This window comes from Takifugu flavidus, chromosome 3 (assembly GCF_003711565.1).
Source record: "Takifugu flavidus isolate HTHZ2018 chromosome 3, ASM371156v2, whole genome shotgun sequence".
In the NCBI taxonomy this organism is placed as follows: Eukaryota; Metazoa; Chordata; class Actinopteri; order Tetraodontiformes; family Tetraodontidae; genus Takifugu; species Takifugu flavidus.
In genome coordinates this window covers 15,160,829-15,174,419 of record NC_079522.1, presented here as the reverse complement: position 1 = coordinate 15,174,419, position 13,591 = coordinate 15,160,829, and the positions used below count along the sequence as shown (strand labels likewise).

Here is a 13,591-nt window from a genome sequence, read left to right as displayed (position 1 = left end):
AACCAGACCTCAACAGCGAAGTTTGAGGTTGGGAACTTCAAGATAAAATCTTAATTTGATACCGTTCAATTAAAACTGAATTATGAGCAAATTGCCGACACACTTAGAATAAATACGTTTTGTTTAATAACTACAAGGTAAGTGTACTGGTCTTGCATCGATATCGCGGCGATAACAGTAAACAACTCGGAAATTAGAAGCGGTTGAGCGTTTGTGTTTTGTTTTGAAAGGCCCTGTCGGAAGTAGCTGAAAAAAAATGCTAGTCTTGACGCACCCTCGCGCCCCGTCGTCCACCTCAACAGCATGCAAATTGCTCCGCGAGACCAACCTATGGCAGATTGATTACCGACACAGAGCGCGTGGCGCGGCACTTGAGCTGGACGCGCAGCGGTTTGCGCTTCCAAAAATTCTCTGTGGACTATGACAGTTAATAACAGGTTCTTTTTTGTGTAATTCACTAGAGTTTGCTATATATTTTTTCATCCATCCGCAACTTGTTTAAAAAAAATCATCTGAAGGTTGCGAGAGGAGCGCTTTATTCATTTCATTCCTTATCATCGCGGGACCGGAATCTCTCCCGACCGCTCTCGCCGCTGCGGAATAATCAGTTGATAGCTGTTAGGTGGAGCGCAGAAAGACTGCGGACCCCGGACTGCCGCTGACGGACCCGGCGAAGTTTTCTATGGTGGACCGAGGAGAAAGTGTTGTTCCTTTCGCTCCTCGCCGCGACGCCGCCTCGTTCCTCCTGATGGGCAGAGAGCGGTGACAGTCGGGACAACTGTTCTCATCAATTTCAGCCAGTAAGTCCGGTCATTTGTATTCGTCACTTTAGGTTTTCCTCTTTAATTAGGTTCTACTTTGTTGCTCTTTACGCCGAATTAAAATAAATAAATAAAAACCTAGTTGAAAGGTCGAAATTGTCAGGAATCCAGGTGGGCATGTTAGAACTAGCAAAAGTATGCATTTTTTTTAGCTCTGTCTCCCTCGCCTTGGGACATTAATGTATAGCAATATACAGTGTGTTGGGGTGGACAAAGGTGCTTAAAGGTGACTGCACAGAGACAACCGTGAAAGCGGCCAGTTTGCCATCGCTGTGGGTCCTTTATTCTGGGTCCACCTGGCTGCGTGCCACCCGGTTACTGTATCCCACGGCTGTGTGGGCTTGTGGTGCTTTAAAACGAGCGGAAAACACACCTCAAACTCCAACGCCTGCCTGCTTTTCTACGTCCCTTCTCTAAATAAAGCGATCTGCCTGTAAATGGCCAGATGGATCATTACAGCGCCAATTAGTGTTTGTCGTCGCAGGTGTGTCGGTGGTCATGGTGACGGTGGGGTGTCCTGCATCACGACTTCCACACGGGCCAATCAGAGAGGGGGGCCGCCGCCGTCGTAATAAATACAGATTTAAACTCTGCCAGCCTGGGATTTATTCAAAATCCGCCCATTATTTTGCAGATCAGTAATTTTAAATTGGGCTATAATCCTGTTGATTTATTTCACGGGTCTGTTCCACCATACTGCATCCTTCAGGGGAGGTTGTATTCCTATGGAAGTACATCTTAGTGAGCAGAGGACGACCGTAATTTATTGTGGATGCTAGTTCTGTGTATGGATGACTGAATCCTTGATGGTTAAAAAGCTTTGCTGAATCATCTGCATACACGTGTCCCTTTTTGCGTACATTGCTCTGTTACACAAGTAGGGAGATATTTTTAAAATGTGAATCCTTGTAAGAGGTCTTGTGAACCTATGTTAAGTACTTTTTTATTGAGGATGGAAAGAGCTTGAAGCCATTTTAAAGAGACTTGGTTTCTCTGAGAGAAAGTTCAGCACACTGTTTTACAAAATATTGAATCGGTGAAAATAAAAAAAAAACGATATAGAAGGAGCAAAAGAGTTGAACCATCTCATGTTTTTTCAGTGGGCAGACGTCATAATTATGTATTTCTCCAGAACTGTGATGGAGGGCCGCAAGCACCTCCAGAAATTCTGCAGATATGTGGGTGTAGTGTTGCTGACCCTGTAGGGCAGACCACATCACTTCCAATACAGAGGAAAAGGGGACAATTTCTGCTGTAATTGGTGCCCGGGAACACTGCACGGCGCTCCAGGAAGTCGACGGTCGCTCAGAGATTCTGTAGTCGCTCATAAACAATGTGCGCGTCCATGCTGGAGACACACACTCGCACACATGCGCATGGAGCAGTAGAGTGCAGGGACCTCTAATCTGCTATCCCATGTCAGCCTGGAATGAGACAACCCCTGGGTGGACGCAACAAGTCTCACTATCTTGTTCACTTGGTCTCAGTCTCCGTTTCCATCTCTTTCTTTCAGCCCTCCAGCAAAAGCTGATATATTTTTTAAGTGTTAGTCAATGCCCAAAAGTATTGTGAGGTGAAAAGGGAAGAAAAAATAGACCATTTTTCTGCATTGCAAGGACAAGTATTTACTATTTATGTTGTTCTGCATTAATGTCAGGATGTGGCTAAATGAATTAATTGTGTGTGAGTTATAGACTTTTTGTCATTACCAGACAATTAGATGAATGAATTAAATGGAGCAGACTGGGAGAATCTCTTTCCCATCAAACCTATTTAGGGGTATCCACTGATATTGGACTGATATCAGAAATCTCCGGGTTTGTTTTTTTATTTTTTGGATTTAGTCATTCCCACTTGGGATCAGGCATATAAAGAGAGTAACTGTGTGTCAGAGGTGGGATTGTGGGCGTCTTTGTCGAGCAGATGCCTCTATGTAGTTGAGGGTGGGGATATTACTCCCTGACAAGTCCTGACTGTCATGGGAATTTCAGATGTTGCCTTTCTGAGATGCAATCTTGACTCAAAGCCTCCTGATAAATGTTCCCGTCAGCATATACAGGAGTAATTTGGCATTACTGAAAACTGCAGTGAGGCTGTAAAAGTTTTTGTCAAGTGCACCCTGGAGCTTTTAGATAGCCAGCAGCAGTTCTCAACTAGCTGCTGTGTTTCTCATAATGCCTTTTTATAATTGCCTGGTGCTGGATCTCCACCTGGGATGGTGTTATGACACCTTAATGTTAATTGTAACTGTAAAGGGGCAAAGAGGGAGCCTGATCTGTGATGTTGAAATAAATGTTTGACGCCTTCAGATCAATATTTGGAGCAGAACCCTGAAGGTGCCAGTTATTTAGAATATTGTTGCTGATCAATATTTTTAAGTGAAATTCTAGAGTAATAAATATGAAAAGAGGATTTGAAGGCTTTCTTTGCAGTCCCCCTGACTATTAGTGTCTCTTGTGCCGAATATGGTGTAACATTTAAAATTAACCTGCAGTATAGAAAGCATACTGTGTGTATATAAGTGGCATTAGTTATCCTGTTAACGACATATGTAGTGAGCAGGTTATTTAGGACTACATACTGTACCTCATTTATTTTGGATATGCTTCAGTTTTTTCCATTTGGATCAGTGCCATGTGACACGTTAGCGGTTGTGTGCCCTATGATGTTTTCTGTATCCGTAATGTGGTTTCTTTTAAGATTTCAGGCATTTAAATTGTTCCAGCACATGTGATATACGCAAACAAGGCGTGGAGGTATAGAGCTTAAAAAGCTTTTCTTTTTTCCCTGGATTTGACAGGAACTCTCCTTCCTCCTTTACTGGTCTCGAGAGATGTTATTGAGAGGGACACACGAGCTTGGCTCCAATCTCTTTAAGACGAGTAACACAGTTGTTATACAGTAAATACCAATCTTACTGCCTTAAAATGCTTTAAATATACTCCTTCTAGTTGTTTCCACACAGAACATTTTGAGGATCATTGCCTTTGACATGTTCTGTCATGTTTAGAGCCACAGTGTTGAATTTCTCGCCAACACATCAGCATATGTTGAATTATTGGTGGCTTATAGGTTAATCTTCCCAAGAACATGTATAGAGTTGAAAATGGTTGATCTTTTTTACATACAAATGCTGGAGCATTTGAAGGTCTGGAAGTTTTTTTTAAAGTGTAAAAATCAGATCTTCATGTGCTTTTGTAAGTCTTGAGAATGTTTTTTTTAAGAGGAAAGCTAACCACTGTGTTGTAAAGGCGTCCTTTATTTAATGTATTTATTTAGTGTTACGTAAGGAGCGATGACGGCAGTCGTCATTATAAAACACGTTTGAATAAACGCTTTTCACAGAAGTGCCATTCAGCTGTGGCTAACAGCTGCATCCAGCTGTGACGATGGCCTAAGTGGTGTCTTCTGTGTCCAATTAAACTCAGTGAGTCAAAAGAATCGGACTGCACTATAAGCATACTGTAGATTGTAATTCAGATGAACCAGAGTCCACAGTTGATGTGTCTCTGTAATGTCGCCTTTCTCTTCCTCTTTCTGTCTCCTATTTCTGGCACAAATCATAAGACTGTCATTACTGATCCCCTGTGGGATGATTTTTCCAAGGGGGGGGGGGGCTCCTCTAAACGAACGACTCATTTATGATCAGATAAGGACGAACAGATGATGCACAGATCGTCTTAACTTCAAAGCAAATATGTGTTTGTAAATATGCATGTCATTCTTGCAGCGAAATGATCTTTGATCAAAAGACAAACCACCGAGATTGTTTGCTCCATCCTTTTGCATTTCTGATGATGCGCCAGATTTTTGCAGATGCAGCTGCATATAAATTGACCACTCTGAATAAATTCATCAACCATTTCTGTTTTAGCAGGTCAGTCACCCCAGAATTAATGAGGCTCCTTTTTGGAAGAACAATAATTTCCAGAGAGAATGTCTGCTCAGTGCAGATGTCTGTCCTTTACAAAACACACCTTGATGCCACAATCCACTGATGTAATCTACCTGCTCATTTCTGGAGAACTAATTACTGTGCATTAGTTAAACAGACCATTTGAAAAGCAAACCCACTAAATTGCACTTGCTGAGGGATCCAGGCCCCCCTCCCCTTCCATGTCCGTGCAGCTTTTGTGCGTCTATTATTAGTTCTTACACACATATGTTTGTTATCAGGACTCAAAGCCCACCGTCGGAGGGTAAGGAGGCTCTGCAGTGCACAAGGTAACTGCTGGTGATGTTTTTTGCGACTACATTCCAGGTTTCTATGTGTAATGAAGCTCAGCATGTGTTTTCATATGATTTGCTTCCCAGCTGAGTAAACGGCTGTATGGCAGGAGAATGCACCCAGATGAGTGCGGCTTGCTTTCAGACAGCTTTCCATCCTTGTAAACGTTGGTTAACTGTAGCCAGCAGAAACATCAGACTAGGTCTCAGCAGATAACCAAGGAAGCAGCGGCTGACTTCTGCTTCTGACATTTGATTGATTTGAAGAGGATGATTTAATTGTTTGGTAATAAATGAACGTGGTGAAGCCTGCCCCCTTGATTTCCCCTGACTTTGCTTGAGCTGAGAGCAGTGTTCAATAAGTATCGATTGTGTGGATGTTATCATTGCCGTTATTTGAACTCCAGAGAGCCAGAGATAGTCCAAGCTATATTATAAAATGAACAAACATTGAGCAATGTCTGCATTACTATCAACATGATGTATACCATAATCCAGAAGACAGACCCATAATGAGAACAGGGACACTAAATACTGTTTTTACAATACAGTTCCACTGGCGAGATCCATATTTATTCATTTTTGCCCAATCGGAATCCCCCATCTTCGAGATTTATGTTTTAGCATAACGACAGTTACCCTCATTACACTACACAGGAAATCCATGGCATCAGCAAATCAAAAAATAATAGATCAAACCTGCAGGTGGTGTGGTAACAAATGGGCCAGAGTTTATAGAGGAAGGAGTGAGGACTGAAACATTTCTTAAAAGGAGTTAAACTTTAAGAAAACTGTCCAAAACACAAATATAGTTTGATTTATCAGTCTTCATGGCGTTGGAGGAACAGCCTTATCTGCAAGATGCCACTAGGCATAACAAGGCCTCCTTACTTGTACATTAGATTGCCTCACGCTACACAGGAGGACATTAGGCCTTATGGGCTATTTTTGGCTCCAGCATACTTTACCTCCAGTGACAGTGACAATGACGGAACATGATTACAGCTGCATATGCATTATCAAAAATAATGTCCTCTTCTGTCAACTTGATAATGCTCATGCAAGTGTTGTTACTTCCTGTACAAAGTTACATTACTGCTCACGTTTGCCTTCTGACATTCCTTGCTCTCGGCAATTAGTTCATACGCTGTGCTAAAATGATCAAAATGGGAGCTGTGTTTGATCATTGGAAAAAAAAAAAACAGATGTTCAGGTTGTTAAAATGTTCATTTGCTGTAGGATTAATCAAATTCCCTATTTTTTTTAATATTCCATAAGCCCTTAAATGAAATGTTTTGAAAGAAGTTTTTGTCTTTTAATGAGAGGATGACATTTTATTATCAAGATGCCATTTGTGAGATTAGTCTCGACATAGAAAAGGAAGCAAAAATAGATTCACCGCTACAGAGATTGTTGTTCATCAAGCATAGTTCTGGTCCCACATATCCATTTTCCCAACTTAATGTCTGCTTTTTACTTTCAAGATCCAAATTTTAGTCTACAAGATGAACCTCACAGAGTTGCAAAGCCAATCTCTTGACCTTTCACGAAAGGAAGTAACTCACACAAGGTCCTTTGTTTCAATTGACATTAATTGACTATCATTATGTGGTTTACAAGCCTGCTAGTGATCAGCTATAAAGTGCAGCTCATTCCTTCCTGTCAGTATCATTCAGTCGGTTCTTAGCATTAAATTTAGTTAGCCGAGTATATTATGTGCATTCATTAGTGCAAATGTGATTAAATCTGATGGTGAAAAGACAGCCAGTCTGGGTAGTGTTGTACAATGTTAAAGATCTACAGCAGCAGTGTAGCACATGCACATGTATTTCTTTGCTCATGGGTTGGTACACATGCTTAATTAGGATCTCATTGAATATTGCAAACAGAAATTGAATATGTGAATTTAACAGGGTGAGGCCGGCACCGGATGAGCTTCTCATTCCTCCAGATTGTCACGCTAAGTTCCAGAATCGGTTAGAGAAGTGAGTTTGGAAGAAAAGAGCTCACGACACTAATGCCTTTCCAAATCCGCCCTCTACTGTTATCAGGCTGCACTCGATAACATCTGCCAATAGTCTGTTTCATTTCACATCGTCTCAAGAGCCGACAGCATCACAGAGGTGAACTCTGCGGGTGCTTACAGCACCATCACCCTTCTGAACAAACAAATAGATAAATAATGAAAAAGGAAATGGACAGATATTTTGGGCTGCCATTTCATGAATATTGCGACTGATAAAGCACGTTTAATAGGTCTGAAAAATAAAATTTGTGCATTTCATTATTTTTCAGCATATCATTACTTTGATTAAAAAAAAAAAACTTCCTCTATTGAGTATGATTTAAAAAAAAAAAAAGTGTGTTCAATTTTCCTGTCTCAAAGCTTAAGTTACATTTCAGACTCCATGCGATTGTATCCTAAAGTGGTTCTGTGTCAGACAGTGATGTGAAATATTTCTTCTGCAGAGGGATCACGCTGTGTCATTTGGACGACCTTTACACTAATTGCATATGCAGATTGGCTGGTTTTGACTTGTCATTTTGAAAGATTTTTCAGCGGAAGGTCTCGTTATTGTTGTGCAGAGAGCATTGGCTGCCCCTGGAGGTGAAAACAAGAGTCTAATTATTCTGCTCACTTCTTTTTGACACTGACTTCCTGTTTTCCGCTGACAGATTCTTGTTGGTACTGAACAGTTTCTTCTTGGTTTACGTATGATCATACCTCCAGTTTACTGATCTTTAGTTTTCAGGTAAACTAAAGAACTCAGCTGTGTGGTTGATGTGAACTTTTAACTTGAAGATTTTTGAATTGAGTGTTAAAAAAGGACAGACACAATTACAGTCAGAACGAGACAGTCTTAGTTCAGCTTATTTATTGTTTAACGTTATTTTTTTCTTGTGAGATTTTGGTATGTTTGCTTTTGAGCTGGACTGACTAAATTATCTTTCTTAAGTTTAATACTGAGCTTGTTGTTGCAAGAACTTTAATTATTAATTATTCAAGGTGCAGATAAACCCTAGTTAGATAGCTCCTCTCTATTTGTATATCTGTATTCAGGGCATTAATAAACATTAGTACCACGTGTTTTAATGAATAACATTAATACTAATGTCATTTCTAGTCTCTTCTTTTTCTTTATTTGCCAGTGTTACCTCAGAATACAACTATTCTAGTCTTGTCTCTAAACTGCGTCACCGTTCCTCCTTCAGAGGACAATGGAATGGAGACAGACCCTGAAAAAAGTATGTGCTTTTTATCGACTTTCAGAAACAACAAAAAGAGGTTGAGCATATGCTGAGCTCTAATAGATGGATGAAGAGGATTCTCCATAGGCAATACTGGCTGGAATTGCCAAGTCTTGTTAGAACAAAGCAATCAACAAGATAATCTAATGTGACAGCTGTTTCTGAGTCTAATCTCTCTGAAGTACAATTTGTTACCAGTACATGGTTCGGGAGACTTGAGATGTTCTCTAAAACTCCACGCATCCAGAATAATAGTAGTGATGTTGCTTTTCATCCACTATAACTTTGTGGTGATAGGGTGAAAAGCAGTCCAATTATAATCGCCATTTCCATTGAATGTAAATTGTTATGAGCGCGGCTGTAAAGGAATTTCCACTTAAGAATGTTGCCAGTGTTCTTCTCTTCTCTGCAGTGCAAAAATGTATTTTATGGTAGAATAATACAGAGTAAATAGTGTAGAGTTGTCCCATCCCAGGCTGGTCAAGTGATGTGTAATCGATTGTGCCTCTAAAAATACGACCTTTCATGCTTTTATCTTCAGGCTGCTTATTAAAGTGGCTACATTGGTGAGGACTCTAAATGGACTGAAATAACTATGATTCACTCATATTCAGATGAGTCGAAAATATTGGCAGAAAAATGTGCACGTATCCCACTTTGAGTGAGGCAATGGGATGTCTAATCTGCCCCTGTAACATGTAGATTTACATGACGGTAAAATAAATCTTATTTAGATGATATGCCAGTGTAGATTATTCAATTACCATCTGTAATATAGTTAAATCATGTATAATCATACAATACAACTGAGCACAAATTTCTTTCATGCATATAATGAGCCCATTATGTGCATTTGTACCCAATCCAAAGTTCAGAAATTAAACTTTTATGAAGCTTGGTCGCTGGGGTTGACTATCATTCTGAGCTGTGTATCAAACTTGTCATGACCCTCTCTCCTCGTTTCTATTTTGTCTTCACAGATACCACAGACCGAAATGCTGCCCTGTATCTTATTCATCGCCTTGTTTCTCTCTCCCGCACTATCCCAAGATATACCTCCCTCACAGGCATCATCCACAATGAGTGAGTCTTGTGACTCCTTGTGCTCCTGTATGCTGAAAGATGGAATCCTCTATCTCAACTGTGAGCAGAGGAACATCAGCAAAATCTCTCAAATCAAGATTCCCCCAGGCGTGCCCTTCCACCTGAACCTTTACAAAAATGACTTGGTAGAGCTCCTTGCTGAAGAAATGGAAGGGCTCAAGAATGCCCTCTCACTGCACATCGGGGGTAACAGCATACAGGAGCTGGACCCGGGGGTTTTCAGTGCTCTCGGCTCACTGAAAAAGCTCCACATAAACAGCAATTTTCTTGTGACGTTGAGGGAGGATACTTTTCAAGGTTTGGTGAATTTGGAGTTCCTCCAAGCTGACACAAATTTTATCCAAGTTATTGAACCAGGAGCTTTCAACAAATTGATTCGCCTCAAGGTTCTCATCCTAAATGATAATTCCATAGAGTTTTTACCCAACAACATCTTCAGGTTTGTGCCCTTGACCCACCTGGACCTGCGTGGGAACAAATTACAGACGCTGCCTTATGTTGGTTTTCTGGAGCACATAGGAAGGATAATGGAGCTTCTTCTGGAAGACAATGACTGGGCTTGTGACTGCGATATCTTACATCTTAAAATCTGGATGGAAAATATGAGAGCCCAGTCAGCTATAGGGGATGTGGTCTGTAGCACGCCACAACACCTCAAAGGAACTATTCTGGCTAAAGTCAAGCGGGATGTTCTCTGCCCCTCCCATGCAGACATTAACCTGGAGGAGCCATCAAAGTCACTGGATATGGTTGTTACTCCCTCGTCTAAAGGGTCTCAGATTCCGAAGTTGGTTGACGCCAAAGATGAATCGAAGGCAACCACACCATCTCACATTCCCAACGGTCCTTGTGTAGAGCACTGTTCCTGTCACAATCACCCCGTGGCTGGCTTTTTGATGCATTGTCAGGACAGGGGAATTCAAAAGGTATCAGACATTGGAATACTTCAACAAAGTCCTACTAAGCTGGTAATGACTGGAAATATGATTCAGAAACTCTTGAAATATGATTTTGTCACTTATGACAGCTTAGAATTGCTAAACCTGGCAAACAATAGAATTGACAACATTGACAATGAAACCTTTCTCAGCTTAAGCAGTTTAAAAAAATTGTATTTGAATGGCAATAGAATTGAAAAACTGTTCTCTACAATATTTGTGGGTCTCCACAACCTTGAATACCTGTATCTAGAATACAACCTCATCAAAGAGATCGCCCCAGGCACGTTTAATCCTCTGCCAAACCTCAAACTGTTGTCATTGAATAACAACCTGCTCAGCTCTCTCCCAGCCCAAATATTTCGCAACGTTCCCCTCACAAAGTTAAACCTAAGGAAAAATCTACTCATGCACCTACCGGTGAGCAATGTTCTTGATCAGCTCGACTCGCTCGAACAGATTTATTTGGAGGACAACCCCTGGGACTGCACCTGTGACTTACTCAGCCTTAAACAGTGGGTGGACAAACTCAAAAAGGACACGGTGGTGGGCTCAATTTTGTGCCACACACCAAAGAAAGCCGTGCAGGCAGAACTTCGAACTATTCACTATGAGGTCCTGTGTCCCGGATTAGGGACGTACTACCCGGTACCTCCAGAGGGCGAGGAAAGTTCAACGGCAACTCTGGGGCCTGACCTGGGAAAGGGTTTCCTCAGCTCACTTACAGACACTGTCCCACTCTCCGTGTTAATATTGAGCCTCCTCATGTTTGTGCTAATGGTAGTATTCTGCTCAGCGGGATTAGTGGTGTTTGTGGTGCACCGGCGGCGGCGACGTGCAAAAAAGAAAGCGGTGGAAGAGCAGCCTCGAGAGAACACAAGCAGCAGTCCGATTCATTTGCATTACAGCATGTATGGGCAAAAAACAACGCACCACACGCTGACGCAAAGAACGGGGTCTTCAAATCTATATGAAGAAAGATCCCACAGTCCCATCGTGCAGATCTGTCGAAATCCCACCTACTGTTCACAGCACAAGGAGCATGACACAGATCTGGATTATGGCCTTGATGAGCCCAGCGGCAAGCATCACTTTTGCCGGAGTATCATGGAGAAGGAAAACACATCTCCCCTCACAGGAACCCCTGGCACAAAGTTCAGACCGATGACTGGTGAATGCTCTGGAGAGTTTGTCTCTCTGGGGAGTTCCAACTCTTTGTACAGGAACATTCTGGAGAGAGAGAAGGAGCTGCAGCAGCTGGGAATAACAGAGTACCTTCGTAAGAACATGTCCCAACTTCAGTCCGCTGTCGACATTCAGGTCCCGGGGCACCAGGAGGAATTAAAGCTCATGGAGACAATTGTGTACTCAAGACCACACAAGGTCATGCTTGAGCAAACTAAGAATGAGTACTTTGAACTGAAGGCTAACTTGCATACTGAACCTGACTACTTGGAGGTTCTGGAGCATCAAACTGCTTTTAACTGAGTTTCTGCAGAAAAGTATATATAAATATAGATATATATATATATGTTATATTTTCAAACAAGTGCCTTGTCTTGTTCACCCTCATAGACTCCACAGTGTGAAGAAAAAAATTACACACACATCTCATTGGCACATCACTTTTAAGTTTCATTGTAGCACAGATTATCACTTGTTTATTCAGTTTTGTTGTTTTCTGTTTGCCATTTCATGTAGCTGGTGAAAGGTGAAGTCTTTCAGGTCAAATATATGTCAAAATAAGCTGTTGTAGTCTGTTCAGCAGGCCTGGGTTAAAACTGATAAAATCCACTCAATCAGCTTTTTACAAGTGATTACATTTCCCAGTCCCACAGCTGTCAAATGAATTGATCCGAATCGGGAGCGCACCCCCATCTTATGTCACCATAGGATAAGGCAGATGTTTGTTCAAAGTGAGTGAATTTCAATCACCATATGACCCAGAATTGTTTAATCAGTCTATCCCGACCTGATTACACCAACAAAACCCATCTGGATCACTGTAACCAGAATGCTCATCGTGCCAGAAAGATAAAATGCCAACTGTACACTACCAAGAATGTTGCACCACTGCTATATTTTAGCCAGTTATTTTTATAGATTAAATATATTGCACACGTGTTGTCATTATTTATGTTTGAATCCACATTTCAGTTCATCCAGCACTTAAAATACAGTACATTATGCACCGCTGTAATCTTGTACAAATGTTTTGCACTAATCAAATGCCATAAGATGGTGCATGACAATCAAAAGTCCTGCTGATTTTTTTTATTTTGGATTTTGTTTTGTTGCATCTGCCAGAAAGGAGAGCCACAGATATTTATGTGTGAGGTTGTGTGTGATTGTGTTTCATGTCAGAATGTCTGGATAAAAACATACAGGATCTTTGTACATTCCCCATGCTGACATGATACCAGCTGTTAGGTCAAGTTCTAGCTGAGAGGAGGTGTGGCTTGTGTTAGCCTGTTAGCATACGACTGGTTGTTGACTAAAGGAGCGACATTAGCGAAACGACACCAACACCTAGACTGACTTCATCCATCTTTTCTCAGTTTATCAGCTCCTATTTAAAGAAATGAACTGCTCTGAGGACTTATCAGGATTTCCACTGAACACTAAACAATATTCAGCAAAGTTATGGTTCATGTAAGCACACATTCTGTAGCTTTTGTACTTCAAGTAGATTTAATTATTTATTATGTACATTTTGTATATACCTATGTTTCCTTTTCTTTGTTTTTGTGTGCCTTCAGTGATGTACAGAATATAAAGAGGCTGTAACTAATAAACAGGAAATAAAGAGTTGCAATATTACAAGCACTCTGGGTTGAGCGTGTCATTAGCTCAAATATGACGGTGCTGCAGCGATGTACAAGAAAGTGGGTGTATTGTTGCCATCTGTTGACTAATTGACAACCCAGCCACCCTGAGCTGCAGCCACCTGCCAACCAATGACATTGTCTCTTAATGCGTTATCACTCCTGCACAATGTGCATATCTGGACATGTGTAAACACAATTTGGTTGTTTCCTGCCGCTATGTGAATAACTTGGCTGTCCACGATCACTCACAAGTAGTCACTAATCGCACAACAATGGCTGTTTCAACAGCCCTACTTCTCCTGCATGACTTTAATTTTCCCCCTTTCATTGGGGGATAGTGGACCCTCTGAAATGCCTCTGTGTTGCCGTCTTAATTGATTTATTAGAACTTTCTTTGTAAGAAGGGACGCATACAGCTCTGCAG

At 41.3% G+C, this 13,591-nt stretch overlaps 1 protein-coding gene across 1 annotated transcript; it reads left to right on the top strand.

Annotated features, from left to right (window-relative positions):
• The first annotated feature begins 91 nt into the window (after positions 1-91).
• Positions 92-13,165, top strand: slitrk6 (SLIT and NTRK-like family, member 6). The gene is made up of 2 exons (XM_057027650.1): positions 92-800; positions 9,278-13,165. The coding sequence occupies exon 2, from the start codon at positions 9,293-9,295 to the stop codon at positions 11,825-11,827; it is 2,535 nt and encodes an 844-aa protein (XP_056883630.1). The 5' UTR covers positions 92-800; positions 9,278-9,292; the 3' UTR covers positions 11,828-13,165.
• Positions 13,166-13,591: the final 426 nt, after the last annotated feature.

What these genes read in the sequence shown, in the direction of transcription:
- slitrk6 (XM_057027650.1), top strand. Translation starts at nt 9,293, where the DNA reads ATGCTGCCCTGTATCTTATTCATCGCCTTGTTTCTCTCTCCCGCACTA.